The sequence below is a fragment of the Cetorhinus maximus genome, chromosome 2 (assembly GCF_964194155.1).
Source record: "Cetorhinus maximus chromosome 2, sCetMax3.hap1.1, whole genome shotgun sequence".
Taxonomy (NCBI): domain Eukaryota; kingdom Metazoa; phylum Chordata; class Chondrichthyes; order Lamniformes; family Cetorhinidae; genus Cetorhinus; species Cetorhinus maximus.
Window position 1 is genome coordinate 71,904,645 of NC_135880.1, and position 22,572 is coordinate 71,927,216.

A 22,572-nucleotide genomic window follows, 5' to 3' on the forward strand; every position below is an offset into this window, starting at 1 on the left:
CTGTAAAGTGCCTAGTCGGAAGATGAGGTGCAGTTCCTCCAGTTTGTGTTGAGCTTCACTGGAACATTGCAGCACACATTGTCATGTTTAGTTTTGAAAAGTGCAATGTTCATATTGTTCACTTGAAGATACCATACAGAATTGTACCTACAGAGGGAGTCTGCAAGCAGATGCAGAGAGTCTGAAGAAGTCGTTTCATAAAGGAAGTCATGAAGCTCATGCACTTTTAATTCTGGGCTGTCTCTGAACCTCCTACTGACAATGAAGATAACGCAAATTAAGAAGGTATGAACATATTTGGAGGTTTTTGCATAGTCTCTGCTTAGAAGATAGCATTTTAAGTTGATTTTGAAGCTAGCAAGATCATTATCGCTCAGAGTCCAGAGCAACTGAAGCTGAGGCTACCAAAAGCCACACTTTAAGTTCAACTCCTGTAAGCACTGTTCATCGTTCTTCTACCAGGAAACTACCTACAAAGCAACAACAGCAGTCTCACAGAGTTGCAACATGTTCAAACAATGTTTCCACTGTGCCTACCAACAATGTTCTGCTATTGGTAAACAGTACAAAGCCTGTGGAAAACTCATATTTGCTCATATTTGTCGCTCATCAGCAAAATCAATCACTGAGGCCAATACCAACCGAAGGGTGCCACATATACATACCACAGCAAAAAGATGAGAGAATGTAGCCAATGTGGAGGTGGCTGACCATGAACACACCTCTGTGCCCTCTTACAGCCACAGCAAACTGTGACAAATGCCATTGGCTACAAAAACAGAAACAAAAATACCTGGAAAAACTCAGCAGGTCTGGCAGAATCGGCGGAGGAGAGCACAGTTGATGTTTTTAGTCCTCATGACCCTTCAACAGAACTAAGTAAAAATAGGAAAGGGGTGAAGTATAAGCTGATTTAAGGGGGTGGGGGGGTTGTTGGGACAAGCAAGGTTATCTCCACCTATTACTAGCTGCTTGTCCCAACAACCCCACCCCCGCTTAAACCAGCTTATATTTCACCCCTTTCCTATTTTTACTTAGTTCTGTTGAAGGGTCATGAGGACTCGAAACGTCAACTGTGCTCTCCTTTGCCGATGCTGCCAGACCTGCTGAGTTTTTCCAGGTATTTCTGTTTCTGTTTTTGTTTTGGATTTCCAGCATCCGCAGTTTTTTGCTTTTATATATACATATAATAGCCATTGGCTGTTTGGACGTAGATGCGATCATAGATAGAGGAGCATCAGTTAATGTCATCGGAGACAAAGCAGACAAGAAACTTCAGGATTGCCTCATTCTCTGCAAACCAGGGAATATGAGAATTTTCCCTTACAACAGTGACAAACCATTGAAAATTATCAGGACTTTTGAAACGCCAATCTCATTCAAAGAAACCAGAACAAAGGCTGTATGTTACATCATATCTGGGGAATGTGACATGCTTATTAGCTTCCACACAGCAACAGATCAGTACATGATTGCTGCCATATACACACTTGCTACACATACCATTCTTGGATTGTGTGCTGACCACTTCACTGCTATTGACAAACTGAAAGGTGTTACATGCAACTTGCCTGTAGACCACAATGGGCCCCCAGTCACGCATCAATGGTGGAAAATACCATTTCATGCCAGGAGGCAGACTGAGAAGGAACTATAGCATCTACCTGACATTGACATTATTGAGAAAGTTGGGGATAAACCTGCCCCTTGGGTCTCACCCATACAAGTTGTCAAGAAACCCAAGAATAAAATTAGAATTTGTGTTCATATGTGGTCACCAAACCAAGCCATGCTATAAGAAAGACACTTGACACTGACAATCAATGATATCATAGAAAAAGTGAATGGTGCTAAACTTGACCTCAATGCAGGCTACCATCAAATTGAGCTTGCAGAAGGATTGAGGTATCTGATAGTATTCTTTACTCACATTGGATTGTTCTGATACAAGGTGTTCAACTTTGGAGTCAGTTCAGCAGCTGAGTTATTTCAGCACATGATGCAGTCTGCATGTTAAGGACTTGAAGGCATGCCGAATATCAGTGCTGACATTCTCATCTACAGTCACACTGAAAGTGCACTTGGAGGAAAGTGAACTAAAATGTCTCAAAGAATATAATCTCAACCTAAACAAAGACAAGTGCTTGTTCAATGAAAGCAGAATCAAATTCTTCGGTCATGTGTTCAGCAGTGATGGAGTATCACCTGACCCATGGAAAGTTGAAGACATTGCAAATGCTGCAGATCCTACAAACGTGCAGGAAGTCCAGAGTCTCCTCGGACTCTTCATGTACTGTACATGCATACTTCATTCCAGACCTCACTACACTACATGATCTGACAAAAGATACCATCAAGACACAAACAGGCTGTACAACAGATCAAACAGCAGTTGTCAACAAGTTGTACAAATGCCTATTTCGATCCTAAGAAAACCAACCAGCTAGTCGTGGATGCAAGCCCGGTTGGCTTAGGTGCAGTTCTCATGCAAACAGACAAGGTCGGGAACCCATTAATTATTGTGATGGCAAGCCGATTGCTAACGCCTGTAGAACAACCTTTTTTTTTGACAGGCAAAATAATTTAACGCTTTTATTCTCGAGTCGGCGACGGAGAGCGGTTCTCCTTCGGGGGAGAAACAGAGAGGGAGGGAGGGAGGGAGGGAGGGAGGGAGGGTGGAGGGAGGGAGGATGGAGGGAGGGAAGGTGGAGGGAGGGAAGGTGGAGGGAGGGAGGGAGGGAAAGTGGAGGGAGGGTGGAGGGGGGGAAGGTGGAGGGAGTTCATCGCCCTCATCTGATTGAGTTCTGCACGTCGCCTCCTCCTCCTCCTCCGCCTCACTCCAAGCTGGGAGGAGGCAGGACGATCTTGTCCGGGTCGAAGTAGTTTTCCCTGATCGGAGGCAAGCCCTCAGCCTCGAGGTGTTTGAGTCGCCGCTCGGCCTCTCTCCTAGCCCACTGACGCATCCCACGATCAGGCAGGTAATGAACGAAAATTGAGCCCATCACAATCGCCAGGGAGACCCCAAAGAAAAATGCCAGCCTCATGTTCCAGACATCGACCACGGGGTCTGAGCTGAAGCCATGATATTCAGGATTCTTGTCGTACAGGTTGAACAACCTTATTCATGAACAGAGAGAGAAGCGCTCTCAATCACATGGGATATCTTACATTTTCATCTCTATTTATATGGAAGCAAGTTTGAAATCATAACTGAACATAGATGACTAGTACGATTGTTCAACAATTCACGTAGCAAGCCACCTGCTCAAAGAGTGTTGGATAGTCAAACTATAAGAGTACAAGTTCCATGTTGAGTATCAGGCAGGCAAGCTTAACCCACCAGACTATCATTCACGACATCAGTTGCCAACAATCAGTCCTACTGGGGTTTTTGAGGACGTAATTAACAGAATAGATACAGGAGAACCAGTAGATGTTGTGTATTTGGATTTTCAGAAAGCTTTTGATAAAGTCCCACATAAGAGGTTAGTATGTAAAATTAAAGCACATGAGATTGGGGGTAATATATTTGCATGGATTGAGAATTGATTAACAGACAGGAAACAGAGTAGGAATAAATGGGTTTTTTTCAGAGTGGCAGGCGGTGACTAGTGGGGTACCGCAAGGATCAGTGCTTGGATCCAAACTATTCACAATATATATCAATGATTCAGATATTGAAATCTGAAGGAACCAAATGTGATATTTCAAGTTTGCTGATGACATGAAACTTGGTGGGAATGTGAGTGGTGAGGAGGATGTTAAGAGACTTCAAGGCAATTTAGACAAGTTGAATGAGTGTGCAAATACATTACAGATGCAGTATAACTGAATAAGTGTGAAGTTATCCATGTCAGTAGGAAAAACAAAGCAGTAGAGTATTTTTTAAATGGTGATAGATTGGAAAATGTTGATGTACAAAGGTGTCCTTGTGCACAAATTACTGAAAGCAAACATGCAGGTGCAGCAAACAGTTAAGAAGCCAAATGCTATGCTGGCCTTCATTGTGAGAGGACTTGAGTACAGGAGCAAGGATGTCTTACTGCAGCTGTACAGGGACTGGGTGAGACCACACCTGAGGCAGAAATTTTCGCTTGGCGGGCATGCACCCAACCCACTCGAGTGTGAAATGACACACATTGACGTTGGCCGAGCGTGCCGATGCAAACGCTCAGCCACGCGATAGCTCAGTCAGTGGGCATGCACCGGAGCCAGCAGCACATCCGGCAACAATTAAAAGGTCTGTTAAGGCCATTAAGTAATCAATTAAATTAAATGTTTCACTGCCCGTTCAGCCTAACAGTTGGCGGGCAGGCAAAAAGGCCAAGCGACCTTTGAATTTTTTTGGAAGCCTGATCTGCCGGTGAAATGAGGTTTCCAAAAGCAAATTAAAATAAAATAGGAACTTTAATTTTACATTAATAACATGTCCCTGCTCATGTGACAAAGTCACATAAGGGGACATGTTTCATTACATTTTTATTATTTTTTCATATCTCTTCTGAGCTCTGTGCCTCAGGGAGATTGTGAAGCGCTCACTCGTGCGCATGCATGAAGTTCATGCTCAGTCAGTTCGCACTCCTCGCCCCCTCGCACATGAAGCGCTCAGGTGCTGCCACTCGTATTTCACGCTGGGTGGGTCTCGATTGACACACCAGCGTGAAATCACAGCCCGATGCTGATCTTGGGTGGCGGTCGGCTTTCCGACCACCCCCAACGAGCACTCCCGCCAAGGGTAAAATTCTGCCCCTGGAGTATTATGTGTTGTTTTGGTCTCCTTACGTAAAAAGGGATATACTTGCCACAGAGAAAGTGCAGTGTAGGTTCACCAGACTGATTCCTGGAATGGCAGGATTGTTGTATGAGGAGAGATTGAATCGACTAGGCCTGTATTCACTGGAATTTAGAAGGATGAGAGGTTGAAACGTATAAAATTCTGACAGGGCTGGACAGACTGGATGCAAGGGTGATGTTCCCTCTGGCTGGAGGGGTCTTGAACAAGGGGTCACAGTCTCAGGTTATGGGGCAGAGCATTTAGGACTGAGATGAGGAGAAACTTTTTCATTCAGAAAGTGGTGAACTGCAGAACGCTCTACCACAGAAGGCTGTGGAGGCCAAGTCCCTGAATATATTTAAGAAGGAAATAGTTAGATTTCTGGACACTAAAAGCGTCAAGGGGTATGGGAAGAGAGCAGGAGTATGTCATTGCGATAGAGGATCAGCCGTTATAATATTGAATGGTAGCTAAATGGACCACGACCTCTGGCTGTTCACCTGCCCCCTTCAGAATGTCTTTCAGCCGCTCAGTGATATCCTTGACCCTGGCACCAGGGTGGCAACATACCATCCATGCAGCTGAGCCACTCTTGCTACATTCCCCTGAGAAACCATCTACCCCAGCAGTCTCCAAAATGGAAGATCTGTTGGAGAAGGAGATGGACACAGGGCACTCCTGCATTACCTGCCTAGTGCTTTTACTCTGCCTGGCGGTCACCCATTCCCTTTCTGCCTGTGCACACTTTACCTGCAGCTTGACCACCTCACTGTACATGCTATCCACAAAGATCTCATCCTTGTGGATGCTCCACAGTGACTCCAGCTACAGCTCCAGCTCCGAAATGCGGATTTTGAGTAGCTGCAGCTGGCAACACTTCCTGCACACGTGGTCGCCCTGGACACTGGAAGTATTCCTGACTTCCCACATTACACAGGAGGAGCATTCCACTTGCCAAGCTGCCTTGCCATGGCTTACCCTTAAATTACACCCTTTAATTTTTCTTCTTCTAGTTTTAAGAATATTAAGATCAGAAGAAATACTCAACAGATCCTATTTACCAAGGCTGCTGCTCTTCTTACTGAGGAAAGGTAGAAAATGAAAGGATCACCTCCTTCCCCCTTCAGCAAACTCCCTCCCTTACCAAACTCCAACTGAAGCACTCTAATGCAGCCCAAAGCAGCACTCCAGTGCAGACAAAAGCAGCACTGTAGATGGCTTGCTTTTATGCTGTCTGAATCTAGCTTCAGAAAACCTGCCTTAGCCAGTTAACTAATTAAATAGCTGCAGCTGCAAGCAAAGCCTGTATAACCCCTGTTTTAAAGCTGGACTAAAACTCACCTTCTCCCAACCTAAAGAGCAACTTTTAGTTAGTTGCTAAATTAAAGAAAGATTAGACTTTAGATCGAAATCAACCCTTAAAAGTCCGTCTCTCACCAAACTCCAACTAAAGCACTCTAATGCAGTCCAAAGCAGCACTCCAGTACAGACAAAAGAGGCAAAGAGAGCAGACAGCCTCTAAGATCCCTGAGTGGATGACCCAGGGGTGTCCAGCTGCCACTCCTTCTCCCTTCGGGTGCCCGATGGCCCCAGGCTGACTCCATGAGGGGAAGTAACACTTGGAGGGATGTTGACGTGCCCCATTACCCTCTCGCATTACCACTGCAGGAACTCATCTATGGCGTTCTGCTGGTCCAGGATCTCTATGGGATCCGCCATCCTCCCCATGGAGACTTCCAGATGCGCACATGTGGGCACCACTTCATCAGAGAGCAGGTAGACGCACTCCTACAACTTGCGTGCCACTCTGTTCAGGGTTTCCAACAGCTCTGCATAATGTTCCCCACCTTCTGCTAACTCACCACGATGAGTTGGAAGACTGAATCCAGAGGCTTGTCCTCTGACTCGGACCTCACAGATGCCTCTTTCCCAACAGTCCTCCAAGTGTTGGGGAGCTCAGCTGGACCTGCCTCCTCCTGCTGCAGACATGTGTCCGTACGGTAACTGCCATACTGTGAACCAGGGCCTGCTCTAGATCTAGGTTTCACTAAGGTGTGTGTCTCTGCGCTGGTGGAAGGTGTGTTTAAGTGCTGTGAAGAGCCTTCCAAGCTGCTTATTTCCAGCTCTTCAATGGAGGAGGTGTCCTCTTGGCTGGAGATGAGGACGTGGATGGAGCTGAGGGACTGGCTGGCTGAGGGTGTCAGTCACTTGGCAGAGCTCCCTGTGAACCAAAGTAGAGATGATTAGTGCATGGCAGCAGAGTCAAAAGCAGGAGAAAGAGCACTCACAGTTGCATTGAGAGAGGGATGATGTAGTGCAGGATTCTCACATGGGTGTTCCCCGCCAACCTCACTGTCTCTGCAGGCATGGTCCACGTCCTCACCAGTCAGCACAATAGCACGCTCCTCAAAGTGATTGAGGGACCTAATGTCTGCCATTGTACCCCCAGTCTGGGACTTCTCCCTCCTATTGTGAGTCAGCTTCTCTGCATTAAAAGAGATGTAGAGAGTGTCAGCAGGACGCATGCCATGGCAGGGGATTAGGATGCCTGGAATGTTTGTGTGGTGAGTGGAGCCAAGGACAGGATGGGGACACGAGCGCCAGATAATATGATCCTGATGAAGATATGTAGGTGTATGTGAGAGTTAATGGTGTTGTCCCTTGAGGTGTGAGATCCCTGTTGATGTGTGATGAGTTTGAGAGTGTGTGAGTTGAGAGTGATGAGGTAGTTGACTTACCCTGGCAGAACAAATGAGAGCATTTATTGTCTTCCTGATAGCTGACCTCCTTTGTGCTCCGTTGGCACTGACCGCCACTGCCACTGCCTCGCAGGCCGGATTGGTGACCCTGGTGGACCTCCTGTGGACAAAACAGGGGTAGAGGAGTTTGTGGCGGCCTTCCACTGAATCCAGCAGGCACCCCAGGAAGAGGACTGCTGTCACCTTTGCTTTTGGGGCCATCTGTCACCTGGAGTAGTCCTAGTCTGCAGACATGATGTTGGCTGCGCTCTGGTGCGCTTTTAATATGGCGGGCAAATCCAAGCCCTTTCGGTCAACCTACACCAGATGGATTGCAGCAGTTCAAGAAAGCAGCTCACTGCTGTATTGGTACTCTCTTGTCACTATTTGTGTATGTGCATATATAAATTAAAACCAGAATAACCAGAACTCTGAAGAAGGATCATACAGACTCGAAACATTAACCCGGGTTCTATCTCCACAGATGCTGTTAGACCTGCTGAGTTTTTCCAGCATTTTCTGTTTTTGTTTCAGATTTCCAGCATCCGCAGTATTTTGCTTTTCCCAGAAGAAACCAGTTCATTTGGGTACTTGGACTCAGATGAGTATGTACCAGTGATTTTGTCCTGCCAATATATTACAGTCCGGCAACAAGGATGGTGTTGTGGATTTCCCTAGCCGAAAAAATCTGGCTTGGAGGAGCTTCCAGCAAGCCAGCAGAGGAACTGTGAATTTTCTTTTTCAGACAAATAGCCTTAAAAATCCAGTCAGAGAAAAGACTGTACAAGTGGGCGGGTGAACTGACCTTCAAAGATGGCTGCATCAGCAGGTATTACTGGGCAACTGGGAGGGTATGGCCATGAGCAAGAGTCTTTTGGTGCATACGTGCAACAGCTAGAGTTGTTTTTCACTGCTAATAATATCCTCGAAGATCCTGATAATCCAGGCAGTGGGGGAAAGGGACAGGGTGATATTTTTGATGGAAGCAGGCCCAACACTGTATGAAATGCGCAAGAATTTGCTCACCCCTGATAAGCCAAAAGGCACTGTCAGATATTTTGTGTAAGCTTGAGCAGCATTACAATCCCAAGCCATTGGCAAAAAGCGATTGGTTTGGAACAAGGAATCATTTGCCCAGTGAGGACATTGGAGCGTTTATCATGGTTTTGAAAAAGATGTCCATTCATTGTAATTTTGGAGAATTTCAACAGAGAGCATTGCTGTACAGACTTGTGTGCAGTTTAAAAAGTGAACACATTTGCAGTAAGTTACTGACATTGTCAAAGTTAACTTTCAGCATAGCTTGCCAAGCAGCACTGTCTGTAGACATGGCAGAACGTGATTTGAGAGAAGTTAGAGTTAACGGGTTAACAACCATCAGTCCAAGTTATAGAGGAGAAAAAATTTCTACAATGGGGAGTGTGTCGGTTCCAGTCACATAAAATGAGCAAAATTGCCCATCGTTGTGGAGAAGGGTGAGAAACCAGTCACGTTAGGAAAAAATTGGTTGGCGGCACTTAAGTTAAACTGGAAGGAGCTTTCTTGCGTCGAAGTGAAATTCACATCGCAAGATGACGTGATCGAAAAGTACCCTCAGGTGTATGAAACCAGCAAACTGATTCAAGGATACAAGGCTAACGTATGGGTTCAGAGGAGTTCATTGCAGGCCTCGTCCAGTACCCTATGCTGTAAGGGAGAAAGTAGAGCAAGACCTGAAAAGACCTAAGACTGAGAACATTATCTCTAAGGTAGAACAGAGTTATTGGGCTACTCCCATTGTGGTAGTACCAAGTCAGATGATATTGCAAGAGTAAATGATGCTTATAAATCCAGTACTGAAATATAATCCACCCAATACTTTGCCAAATGTGGAGGGTCTGTTCACAATGTTGTCAGGAGGCCAGATTTTTTAAAGTTATATTTGACTTATCTGACCTGTCTGCAACTTGAGTTAGATGATGTGTCTAAGTCATATTTGACTATTAATACACAAAAGGGTCTATTTCAATTTCATAGCTGCCATTTGGTGTTTCTTCAGCTCCCAGAATTTTCCAAAGAACCAAAGTTTGCAAGGAATTCGAGGAGTATTATGCTATTTGGATGACATACTTATTTCAGCTCCAGACAGGCAGAACCAGGATGACAGGGTGGAAAAGGTACTCCAACATTTGGAAAAGCATGGAGTTCAGCACACTGGTGAAATCAGTGAATTCAAAACTCTGGGAGTATTTGGGTCACAAGGTGGACAAAGATGGGTTACATCCTACCAAGAGTAAGGTCCAAGCAATAACAAATATGCCATGCCCTCAAAATATCTCTGAGCTCAGATCATTTTTGGGCCTAGTGAATCACAATGGTAAATTCATATTAAATTTGGTAACCTTATTGCATCCATTTAAAGAATTCTTGAGGAAGGGTTTTCCATGGAGTTGGACAAGGGAGTGCGACAAAGCATTTATGTTGTGTAAAAGTCAGTTGGTAGACGCTATAATGCTTGGACATTATGACGTGGCCTAAAAGATTAAGCAGACATGTGATAAGGAGTAGGTGCTGTGGTCTCTCGTGTGTTGGATGATGGTGAGGACAGACTGATTGCATTTGCCTCACAGACCCTCAGAGTGAAATTATGCTCAGAAAGAGCGTGAAGCATTGTCTTTGATTTTTGAAGTAAGAAGATTTCATAAATATTGATATGGTCATAGTTTCATGATCATAAGGCACTGATGGATAGATTGAACCCAAAGTCTCCAGGACCCACTTTAGCTGCAACCCAAATGCAGAGATGGGTTTTGATTTTGTCTGCTCATCAGTACAACGTTAAACATTAACAGTCAGAAGATTATTATAATGCTGATGCAATGTCTAGTTAAACAATCCCATCAGAGGTAGAGCCCAACAGGGAAGAGGTATTTTTTTTCACACATATATAAGTTACCAGGCATAGCAGATGACATTGGTAGAGAAACTCGCAGGGACCCTGTATTGGCAAGAGCATATGACTATATCACAAATGGGTGGCCAACACATACTGGATTTAGAAATAAGGCCAATTTTTTTGTGTAAGAATGAGTTGTCAGTTGATAAAGGTTGTGTTATGTGGGAAACCAGAGAAACCAGTGGTAATTCCCAAAAGGTACAGATTACAGTTGCTATGCGTCCTTCATGATCATATGTATAACCCTATCCTTTCCACTATCAAACATCTTGACTAAAGGGATGAGATTGACAAAGAGTCTAGCAAGAAGCTATCTTTGGTAGCCAGGGTTACATAAGGAAATAGAAGGCACAATGACCGGGATTTTCCCTGCCCGCTGGTGTTGGGCATGTTTGGTGGTGTGAGTGGACAATATGGCACGATTGGTTTCACAATGGCATGAAACCAGTTCACGATTGTCTGCTCAGCCCGCCAACAGCGGGCTGCATTTCCCGCCATCGGATGTCGGGAACCTCATTGTAATACATCTGCATATCATTATTAGGCCTACCCGCCAAAATTGTCTGCCCCATTGGATTGTTTGTCCACGTCAGCAGGAAAGCATGCCGACATGTTTCACAACAGCATATAAAAGGCATGCACTTGGCAGGCTGCACTTAGGGGAACTTGGAGGTGAGTGCACCACAACAATGTGCAGCGCTCACCAGGGTCGCCTGGTGGCCAGCATTCTCTGGGAAGCGTTAAGGGGCCGTCACACTTAATCAGGACAGGTTCTTAGTACACCCATGCTAACCACAAGTCTCTCTCTTTCATCCTGCAGGAGAAGTACATCAGGATCATGGAGCCTGGTGAACTAGCTGTATGCCTGATGGCTTACAGAGAGTGAAGATGATAGAGGAGAGAGTGACTGAGGCTCCTGGCTACACAGAGGGAGGAGCAGCAGCCTCAGGAAGAAGGGGTGGCTGGGGCTCCCGCACACACTGCTGAAGAGTCACAGTGAGCCTTCAACCTAGCAACATCCGGAGTCTATAGACGCTAACTTTCATTCCTGCAGATGACCGAGAACCAGTGTCGCCGAAGCCTTTGCATGTCTAGGGAACTGGTCGTTCACATCTGCCAGCTACTGCAGGATTTGACGCAGAGGGACATGGAGGGCATCCACTGCCAGTGGCCGTGAAAGTGACCGTGGTGCTCAATTTCCTAGCCAGTGGGTCCTTTCAGGGCTCCACAGGTGACCTTTGTGGGATCTCACAAACCTCCACCCACAAAAGCATCCATGAGGTCATGGATGCCATCTTTGCGAGGGCACACAACTTTGTGCATTTCACCCAGGACCAGGACAGCCAGGATGCAAGAGCAACTGGTTTCACCCAGATCTCGGGTTTCCCACAGGTACAGGGTGCGATCAACGCACTCACATGGCACTCAGATTTCCGTCGCAACACAGGATGAACTACATCAACCGCAAGGGCTTAATTCACTGAATGTGCAGCTGGTGTGCAACCACCAGAAACGCATCCTGCAAGTGTGCGCATGATTTGCAGGGAGTGTGCACGACTCCTACGTCCTCAGTCGGTCACAGATCCCAGGAGTCGTCCAGGGTACACAGAGGCTGCAGCGATGGCTCCTCGGGGACAACAGAGGCCTTGGCTGATGACACCCATGAGGCAGCCTCAGACTGCAGCAGAGCGATGGTATAATGACGCTCATGCTGTAACTCGCAACTTGGTGGAGCAAACCATCAGGATGCTGAAGGCGAGGCTTCGGTGCCTGGACCGGTCTGGTGGAGCCCTGCAGAAGGCGTCATGCATCGTCATTGTCTATTGCACCCTTTACAACCTGGCTCTGCAATGGGGAGATGAGCTGACTGAGGAGGAGATGGAGGAGCTGGAGGTCTCCTCCAATGAGGATTATGTCAATGGGGATGAGGGTGAGGAGGTCCTTGAAGGTGTTGATAATGAGGATGAGGCCCTCACACTGGCTAGATGAGTCAGGTGTGCTCGGGAGGCCCTCATGTCTGCTAGATTTGTGGAAGATGATGTCGACATGCAGTGAGGTGACCCCATAGATCCTCACATTTCATCTGTGCACGTTTGACCCCATTCTGGCTTATGGCAGCGCAAATACCCTCTGTGATAAAGCTCCTGTCATGGAGAGGCAGATGAGGCCTAATAGCCACTCGATTGCAGGAGGATGATGGCGACATGCAGTGAGGACGCTCTATAGATCTTCACATAGCCTCTGAGAATGTCTGACTCCTGTCTGGCCAAAGGCAGCTCGCTTGCGCTCTGTGATCAGGGTCATATTATAGAGAAACAGCCATTAAACTTTAGAAGCATCTGATCCTTTGTCCGCCTTCAGCACCTAAGCCCTTCAGGAGCACAGCGTCACTGGTCACAGATGCTGATGATATGAGGACCAGCCCCACCTTAAAGGTGCTGAGAGCACACAGAGAATGAGAAAACTCTGTGGCGCCTGCCCTATACATTCTGGCAGCAATGACAAGCACCACTGAGGTGCAGGCATCAGTCATGTTTCCAGGTAGTGTGAGGCCGAACCATCACTTTGGTTTGAAGGCTGCACAAAGCACAGGGAAGAGGCCCTGGACTGAGACACCTGCCTTTATCTTGTGCAAAAACATCTGAATGACATGAACACTGCTCATCAGAACAAGGAGCCATTGGCAAGGTAACTTTCTTGGGAGTTTATTGACAATAGTGAACAGCATGTACAAGTGATTAACACCCATGCCCAGGCTGTGCAACTAATTCTTCCTAAATTTCCTAATCCTACCTTTACACCATAGAGTTCCCCAGCCACCCACTGCAGAGGTGGAGGCAGCCTGCTGGCTGCGATTCTCTGTCTGTGATGACCTTGGCGGGCGTCCTTTGGAAGGACGAGTCTTGGAGGGTCCCAGCCTGCTTTTGGGGTCCTGTTATGTGGCCGTGCACCCACCTTGGCCAATGGAGCTGGATCTGCTGAGGTCACAGGAAGAGGGGATTTGGATGGGCTGGACACTCCCGGAGTCACCTGGGTGGACGGCCCCGGAGTTTGCACCTGCTTATCCTCCTCCCTGTGGGTGGCCAAGGGCCCCAGGCTGACTCCTTGAGGAGAAGGGGTAGCTGGAGTAAGATCGAGCTGCCCGGCACCCCTCTCGTGTACACACTGTTGGAGGCCAACTATGGCATCAGCAATGGAGTTAAGCCCACGCAGGAGCAATTTTCTTGACCAAGATCTCAATGGTGGCTGCCACCTTACCAGTGTTGACCTCGCTGCGTTGGCATGCCGGCGCTATCATCTCAGAGTGAAGACTGATGGACTCCTCCATTGTGCGTTGCACTCCGAGGAGTGCAGCGGACATCCCTTCCTGATGTTCCCAAGCTTGACTTTGCAACTCCGCCAACTGTGGCATAATCGAGTCCAGAGACTCGCCATCTGACTCAGACTCAGCAAATTTCTGGCCTCCAGCGATCCTCCAAGTGCTGGACACCAGGGAAGTCCCTGCCAACTCCTGCTGTGGATCAGACAGTGCGATGTGCTCACCAGATTGTGATCCTGAGGCCACTGTAAAGCTAGATCCCACCGAGGTGTGTGTCTCTGCACTGATGGAGGGTGTGGGTGTGTGCTGTGATGGGACTTCAGGGAGGATGCCACCAGATTCCTCAGAGGTTTCTTTGGGGCTTTACTGGAAGCTCTGGGTCATGGACTCTCTTGGCTGTTTCCCAGATGTGCCTGCGAAAGCAAGGAGAGATAATTAATGCATGGCAGTGGCCTGTGAAACAGGACACATCACTCACAGCATGGTTGTCTGATGGATGTTGCACTGCTGGACCCTCACTTGGTAGACCACCGCCAACCTCACCATCAGCACAGGACCGATCCAGATCCTTGCCAGTCAGCTGGATGTCTCTGTTTTCAAAGTCCGTGAGGACCTTGATTTCAGGCATTCTGCCACCAGTCTGCGACCTCTCCCTGTTGTTGTGTGCCAGCTTGTCCTGCATGAATAGAGATAGAGAGAGTGTAAGCAGGACACCTGCCAGGCCAGATGTGTCGGAGGTGAGTGGTCCCATGGACGGGATGAGGACAGTGGCAGTGAGTGTGAGAGAGTGAATGGTGATGATTGAACTGGCAGTGAGTGAGGGCCCTGTGGATGTGCGATGGGTTTGTGAGTGTGTGAGTTGAGAGCGATGAGAAGAGTGACTTACCCTGCCGGAATGGAGGAGATCATTCATCCTCTTGCAGCACCGAGTGGCTGCTCTCTTTTGAAGGGCATTGGCAGGGACCACCGCTGCCACTGCCTCCCAAGCCTGGTTGGTCACACCGCTGCGCATCCTGCGGCTGGAGCAGGGGTAGAGGGCGTCCTGGCGTGACTCCATGGCATCCAAAAGCTGTTCCAGTGATGCATGGCTGAACCTGGGGACTGCAGTTTTTTAACCTTTCATGGACATGTTCCCTTCAGCAGTCATGGGCTGGAAGTACCGAGATGTGCGCGCGCGGCTGGTCTTTAAATATGGTGCCCAGTGTGATGGAGCAGCGGGATGATGGTGGGTGGATGAATGAGAGCCCACCAGCCATGGAAACAGCAAATTTCCCAGGAATTCATAAATAATGTGGCGGGTTTGGGACAATACCCGCCATTGCAGCCGACAGGTAAAACGTCGTTTTACCCACCCTCTACCGCACTTGGTGCAAATCTGGAATGATTCCGCCCAATGAAACAGCATAGAGTCAGGTAGTAGAAAGAAAGCCACCATTGGTACCTGTGCAACCATGGGTAAAATTTTTAGCTCGGCAGGCGGGCGCCCCACTCGCTCGAGCGTAAAATGACGCACGTTGACATCGGGCAAGCGTCCTGATGTTAATGCACAGTCGCGCGATATTTCATTCGGCGGGCGCGCGCCAAAGTCGGCAGCACACCTGACGACAGTTAATAGGCCTGTTAAGGCCATTAAAATATCAATTAACTTGAACTTTTCACTGCCCATCCAACCTTACGGTTGGCGGGCAGGCGAAAAGGCCAACCGGCCTTTGCACTTTTTAGGAAACCTCATCCACGGGCGGGGTGAGGTTTCCCAAAGCAAATAAAAATTAGAATTTTAAAATTTAATTAATAACATGTCCCTGCTCATGTTTCATTACATTTTTATTTTCTTCATTTTTAAAAATATAACACTTATCTCCCTGAGGTAGCCCTGTGCCTCAGGGAGATTATGAAACGTGCACTTGCGCGTACTCGTGCACATGCGCAAAGTTCATGCTCGCACCCACCCCCTCGCCCGCACAGGCAGCGCTGAGCACTGCAGCTCGTGTTTCACGCTGGCCGGGCCGTAATTGACCCACTAGCATGAAATTGCCTTCCGGCCCTGATCGCGGGTAACGGTTGGCTTCCCGACTGCCCCCGCTCACCTCTGCCGATCCCACCCGACATAGGTGAAATTCTACCACCTGAAAATGGACAGCTGGACTGTAGCAGAGGCTGTGCATAGATTTTGCAAAATTTTAAAGGAAACAGCTATTTCTTGAGATAGATAGCCATTTGAAGAAGGGTTTCTGATGAACCAAACAACAACTAGCAAAACTCTAGCTATTTTGCATAGTTTGTTTGCTGCTTTTGGGTTCCCAGAGGAAATTGTGTCCGACAACAGACCTCAGTATTCAGAAGAGTTTGTAAAATTCATGAGAATGAATGGGGTAAAATACACTAGAGTTCCACCTATCATCCCGCTTCAAAAAGAGCAGCAGGGTGCATAGTACACATTGTTAAGCATGCTCTTGTTAAACAATAGAAACAAATTGGAAGAAATGTCAGTTGTCGTTGAATCACAAGCTAGTGATTTTTTTATTTATCATATCACACAACGCTACTATCAGCAGAGCTCCAGCGGAATTATTTCTTAGAAGACAAATTAGAATGAAGTCTTCATTGCTGAAGCTACATTTAGCACAGTCAGTAGAAGAGAAATAACCCAGGCAGAAAGAGAATCATGATAGGGGAGAGTGAGAGAATAAAGTCTGAAGTTGAGCCAGAAGCTTATGGTGAAAGGCCATCATCATAAGTGGCTGAAGTCGCTACCAGGAAGAGTTGTGAAAATGTGTGGTCCTCACACGTATTTAGTCAAAATATTTGGTAGTGGAGAGGTTAGGTTTGTACATATAGATCATGTTTTACCTTCAGAGGTTCACAAAGAAGGAAGTTAGGAAGATTCAAATGAGTCTGATCAATTGGATTGTTGGGATGCGAGTAGAGCCCCAGTAGTTACCCCAACAAGAGTTGTGCCTCAAACCAGTTTAGCTCCGAGATGCCCAACTCCCATGCAAGAAAAAAATAATGGTACAACAGACGTGTGTAATAGTTGTAAATCATCCTCACCTATTCTACTCTGATTATTAAGATTATAATCGCTGCTAACATTAAAGCATATTGACAACTTTGTCACTCCAATCATGACCTTTCATTTATGGAATTGTTGTGAAAATATTTTATCTTTGCTTGAATTTACTTCCAGTGCTAGTTTATTTCATTTAATTACGTGCTGTGGGGGTGGGGAAGACAGGCTTACCAACTGTGCAGCATTCACAGTGTAATAGAGGGCTGTTATCAATGCTGCAACTGATGGGGTAGCCTCAAATCCATTGCTGTCCCTTGCCTTCTCTTGTGAGAAAAAACAAGTAAAAACATTTGCAAATCTCACTGAATAAGTGTTGTGAAGAGATGAGAAAGAGAGGAAAGAGATTAAAATACTATGAAAAAAAGAGAAGGAAATTCAAATGAGAGAAGGAGAATGAAAGAGAAACAAAAACAAAAGTTGCTGGAAAAACTCAGCAGGTCAGACAACATCTGTGGAGAGAAAGACAGAGTTAACATCTTGAGTCCGTATGACTTCTGAGGATGAGTCATACGGATCCGAAACGTTAACTCTGTCTTTCTCTACACAGTTGCTGTCTGACCTGCTGAGTTTTTCCAGCAATTTTTGTTTTTGTTTCAGATTTCCAGCATCCGCAGTATTTTGCTTTTATATTTGTATGAGAATGAAAGAGATGATGTTTTGCCATTGATGTCCCCTGTGGCTCACATGCCAGATGCAACTTGCTAACTCATGGTTGAAAATCTTACATTTTTCATTTGTCTATATTTCAATCAGCCACTGTCGCTTCTCTATCTAAAAAAACAACCCTTGACCCCTCTGTCCTTGCAAATCACTGTCCCCATTTCTGACTTCCCTTTCCTCTCTAAAGTCTTTGAACATGTTGCCACCTCCCAAATCCAGGCCCACCTTTGCCGGATCTCCATGTTTGTATCCCTCCAATCAGATTTCACAGTACTGAAATGGCTCTGACCAAAGTCACAAATGACATATTGTGACCGTGACAAAGGGAAAATTTCCCTCCTCATCCTTCTCCACTTGTCTGTAACTTTTGACATGGTTGGCTGTACCACCCGCCTCCAACACTTCTCCACTGTCATCCAGCTAGGTGAGACTGCACTCGCCGGGTTCCATTCTTTACTAGCTAATTGGGGCCACACTATCACTTGCAATTGTCTCTCTTACTACTCTGCTCACTCTGGCGTCCCCCATGAATCTATCCTTGGCCTCCTATTTCTCATCTACATACTAGTCCTCAGCACAGCATTAGCTTTCACATGTACACTAATAATACACAGCTCTACCTCACCACCACCTATTTCGACTCCTCTACTTTTGCTATCGACTGATTATCTGATATCCAGTACTGAATGGACAGAAATTCTCCCCATTAAATATTGGGAAAACTGAAGCCATTGTTTTCTGTCCCTATTCCATGCTCCATTCCCTAGTTGCTGACTCCATTCCTCTCCCTGGCAACTTGCTGAGTCTAAAGCAGTCTGTCCACAATCTTGGTGCCATTTTTGACTCCAAGATGAGCTTTTGACTACCTATCCACGCCATCACCAAGACCGCCTATTTCTACCTCCATAACATCACTTGGCATTGTCTCCGCCTCAACTCATCTGCTGCTGAAACATTTCATATCTTTGTTACCTCTAGGCATGATGCATTCCTGGATGGCCTCATTCTATCCTTCATAAGTCATCCAAAACTCTGTAGACAGTGTCCTAATTCACATCAAGTACCATTCAACTACCACCCCTTTGCTCAGTGACCTTGGCTCCCAGTAAAGCAATGTTTTGATTTTAAAATTCTCATCCTTGTTTTCAAATCCTTTCATGGCCTTATCCCTCCCTATCTCTATGTTCCCTTCCAGCTCACAATCCTTTGAAATATCTGTGCTTATCAAGCCTCTTGAGCATCCCAGATTTTAAGCGCTGTATCATTGGTGGCCATTCAGTTTTGGAATTCCCTCCCTACACCTCTCCATCTCTCTTCCCTCCTTTAAGACACATCAACATCTTTGAGCAAGCTTTTAATTATCTGACCTAATATCTTCTTACGTGGCTTGGTGTTATATTTTGTTTTATAATGCTCCAGTGACACGCCTTGGCATGTTTTATTATGTTAAAGGTGCTATCTAAAAATAAGTTGTTGTTGTTGTCCAAATGTTGACTATGCCAGAAAATGGCAGTCAGTTCTCTGAATGGAAAAGTGTGACATGCGATGGCATTGTGATTATGCAAATGAGGGATGGTACGTGACCATATTAAAGATTATAAAGAAATTAGAAAACTAATAAATTCTGTGATAAAAGAAATGAATAACTGCAGCACAGACAATTACATTCAGAAGCTGTTTCCTATTGGAATTGCATTCTTTAACTCCCACTCATTTCTGACTCTCTGTGAAGGTGGATTTGATCAGATTTATATTGCAACTTAAGCATGAAAAATCACATTTATTATGTTTAGTGCCAAATCCATTGTCTGTTGAATTCATATTTTTTCTTCAACCTCCTTGGTGATTTTTTTTTAAATTCACCATCCCAATAAGCTGTGTGTTGTCCCATCTTTCTCTGGTCTAACTGTTATTTTCTGTTTAATATGGTTCAATTTAATGTCTCATGATCTCCTTTGTTGAAAACTTGGTCTGTATACAGCATCACTGCTGCCATCAGCAGACTTACATGCCGTAATAGAAGGTACTTTATATGATACCTCTACAGCACTTATTCATGTTTCCTGTCAATTATTTTCATCAGATGCAGGAATATAAATTTTAAATCAAATTCAAACATTTAGAATCAACCAACCATGTACCTTTGAGTTGAATTAGTGATTAAAATGTTGGTAAAACATAAGTAATAAAACTTAAAACTATATCACAAGGTAGATTCAAGTAATTAGCCTTAACAGATATATGAAAAATCTGTTTCATCTCAGAGAAAGAGAGAGCTGAATTGCCAGTGTAAAGGTAAGATGCAATATATTTTTGACCTTTTCGTAATATTTACAAACTAGTAACACTATCACAGCAATTTTAGCAACACTATATAATATGGACAGGGAAAAGAGAGCACGTCATAATAATTTATAAAATGTGATGTACAGAATCAAAGCGATAAATGAACAGAATTTCTGCCAAGCTCGCATATTTTAGCACAATATTTAATGTGCTCTAGCAGAACTCCTCTGTGTGATGTATTAAAATAATTGTTAATAACCAGGTCCATGATTGTTAAACTAGCATATGCAGGAATTTTCTCCAAGTGCTTAAAAGGTGCTAAATGTAAGAATAAATGAATTTTAAACCTGGAATTATTTTCACACTAAGCACAAACAAACTTTATGCTTCTTAAATGAATGGTATTAGTTCTTAATGTTCTTGTACATTACTTCAATGGAATATCTTTTGATTGCACTATACATTTTATTCTAAAAATATGGCAGAATCTGTTTTTTATGTGTGTTGTGCTTAGCACAGACTGCCAGACTCATAAGACTTAATGTGGATGTAGATTTTATTGTTCTACAGTGTTTAAATTTCAATAGCCTAGACTGTTTTGGTTGTAATGATGGTGTTCACTCTTAGTACTCTGTGAAACTGACACCAACTTCTGCCATCTTCATGGTGCAGTTTAACACCAAAATCTAAAGTTGCTATCAATGATTTCCTTCTCCTCCACAGGGTGCTTTGTTGAATTTCTTGCAGTTGGAAATCAATCAGAACTCATTAATTTGATGTGAACTTTCAATTTTTACTCTATTATTCTCGCTGCAAAATCATTTGAAAACATTATGCCTTGTGTTCCGGACAGGAGAGAGATAGGCATGCTGTACTGATTTCTTCTCACCACCTGTCCGTAAGCAGTGGTGTTTTGAATTATTTCTTAAAGAATGCGGTGGCATGTTTTCCCAAACCCTCAGTTGATGTAATCCAATTTATTAACAACTTGTAGAAAACTCGCATTATGATTAACTCAGAAGTTTAGTTTATTTCGGATTCATAACATGGGGGTGAGTGTTCGCAACTTCTCACTCCGCCACGCGTACACGTGTGGCACACACTCACCCTGCACGTACACACACACACACACACACACACACACACACACAGTAAATGGGGGGTGGGGGAGAGGAAAAGGAGTTTTACTACTAAAGATAACAGTACAAGGACCACAGAAATGAATATTATTTCCAGATTGATTTCCAGAGTCAGAGTCCAATGATGAATTCTTTCAAGTAGGAGTTCGTGTTCAGCTAGCTGAAGACTGGAGTTGTAGCGTTCACTTTGCAGTTGGTGTGGATACCACAGGTGAAGTAGATACACAGAGACTGGGTTGGTCCTGCAGGGGATGGTAGGAAATCTTCCAGCAGAGGCAGGCTTGGAGGAGCTGAGAAATGGCAACCAACTGCTTGCTCAGCCAGAGTCCTTTCCAGTTGATGGTAAAACAGCAGACTGAGGATTTCTCAGTTCTTGAAGGCATATAGAGATTTCAAAATGGTCACTTGAGTCATGTGACCTTCTTTCTCAACAATGACTTTATAAAATTTACCCAATATCTGGAACTGGCTTTGATTTCAGGACTGATAATGTCCCAGTTGTTAGTTGCTGAAAGAGTTACCATCCATATTGAGGGTCTGGTGTTAGGAAGCCATTGTCTGGGATGACACACTGACTCTGCTAGGAGGATGAACTTCAGATGAAAATTATGTACCTTTGGTTCCCCTTTGAAATGGGCCTGGACACTCCCAGGTGTGATATTAGTCTGTTAGCAGCTCTGCAAACATAATGAGAGTTTTGATGCACAAGTCTCTTGGTTTTCATGATTACAAGGGATTTGTGCAATGAGGTGTGAGATAATACTGGCTAAGAAGAGAATTATTTTTTTCTTGTAACTCCTGGTGGGGGTGGGGGGCGGGGGTGGGGGGGTGGTGGGGGGGGGTGCTGTGGAGTGGGGGGGTGGGGGGGGCGGGGTAGATCCCAGACAAAGGGCCAATGGTGTGGTTATTTGACTTGTAGCAGCCATCTTTTTGGTTCAGCAGGAATTCCATTTTGTTTTTTTAAATAACGATTGAATAAAGTTCTGGATTTTTTCATGTTCCAGGGACCCAACACTTGTTAGATGAGGTTCAACTAGATTTTCAACAGCACACTAAGCCATAATTAGAGTGTAAAACCTCTCTGGTCCTGAAACGGCAATTTTATACTTGTGGACTTTCAAATTTCTAGATTCCATGCTAAGAATTCCATAGATTTTTTTAAAGAATAAGTTTTTAAACACTTGTTTATATTTGTCATTTTAATTTAATCCTATGTGTAGGACTCGATCTTTATTTGAATTTCTGTAAATTTATAAAAATAACCTATTATTTATGTTCCTATGTTTTACCTCCTGGTTTTCTGCCTGTGAGAATTATTTGATGTGATTAGTTGCTTAGCCAGTTTGATGACATCACTGTTGCTAGACACTGGAGATCTCTTATACTTAGCACCAGAATTAAATTAATGATGGGAAGGGTGAGATGTACACCCTCTACTTTGTGGGCAACACTGTTGCTTTGCTGCTGACCACAAAATTCGGGCCTATGTATTTTGCTTTGACAGCCTGGCCTTATTGTAATGGCTGATCAATTTGCTTGACAAACTATTTACTGTATTCAATTTAATCATAGAACAAGCATAATTTAATATAGAATTGGTCTGAGGCATTGATTTCTGCCAAGTGCTTTCTCGGATTAGTGTCACTAAAGA

At 45.0% G+C, this 22,572-nt stretch overlaps 1 protein-coding gene across 1 annotated transcript; it reads right to left on the minus strand.

The window, feature by feature from the left end:
• Positions 1–2,737: 2,737 nt before the first annotated feature.
• Positions 2,738–6,493, minus strand: LOC144691197 (NADH dehydrogenase [ubiquinone] 1 beta subcomplex subunit 11, mitochondrial-like). Its single transcript, XM_078559260.1, has 2 exons — positions 6,435–6,493; positions 2,738–3,117 (listed from the first exon to the last, which is right to left on the minus strand). Exons 1-2 carry the CDS (start codon positions 6,491–6,493, stop codon positions 2,835–2,837), a joined length of 342 nt encoding a protein of 113 aa, XP_078415386.1. The 3' UTR covers positions 2,738–2,834.
• Between the last annotated feature and the right edge of the window lie 16,079 nt (positions 6,494–22,572).

Coding starts and splice junctions, on each gene's coding strand:
- LOC144691197 (XM_078559260.1), bottom strand. CDS start 6,493: ATGGCGGATCCCATAGAGATCCTGGACCAGCAGAACGCCATAGATGAG. Junction 3,118..6,434: donor ATAGATGAGTTCCTGCAGTG/GTAATGCGAGAG, acceptor TTCATGAATAAG/GTTGTTCAACCTGTACGACA.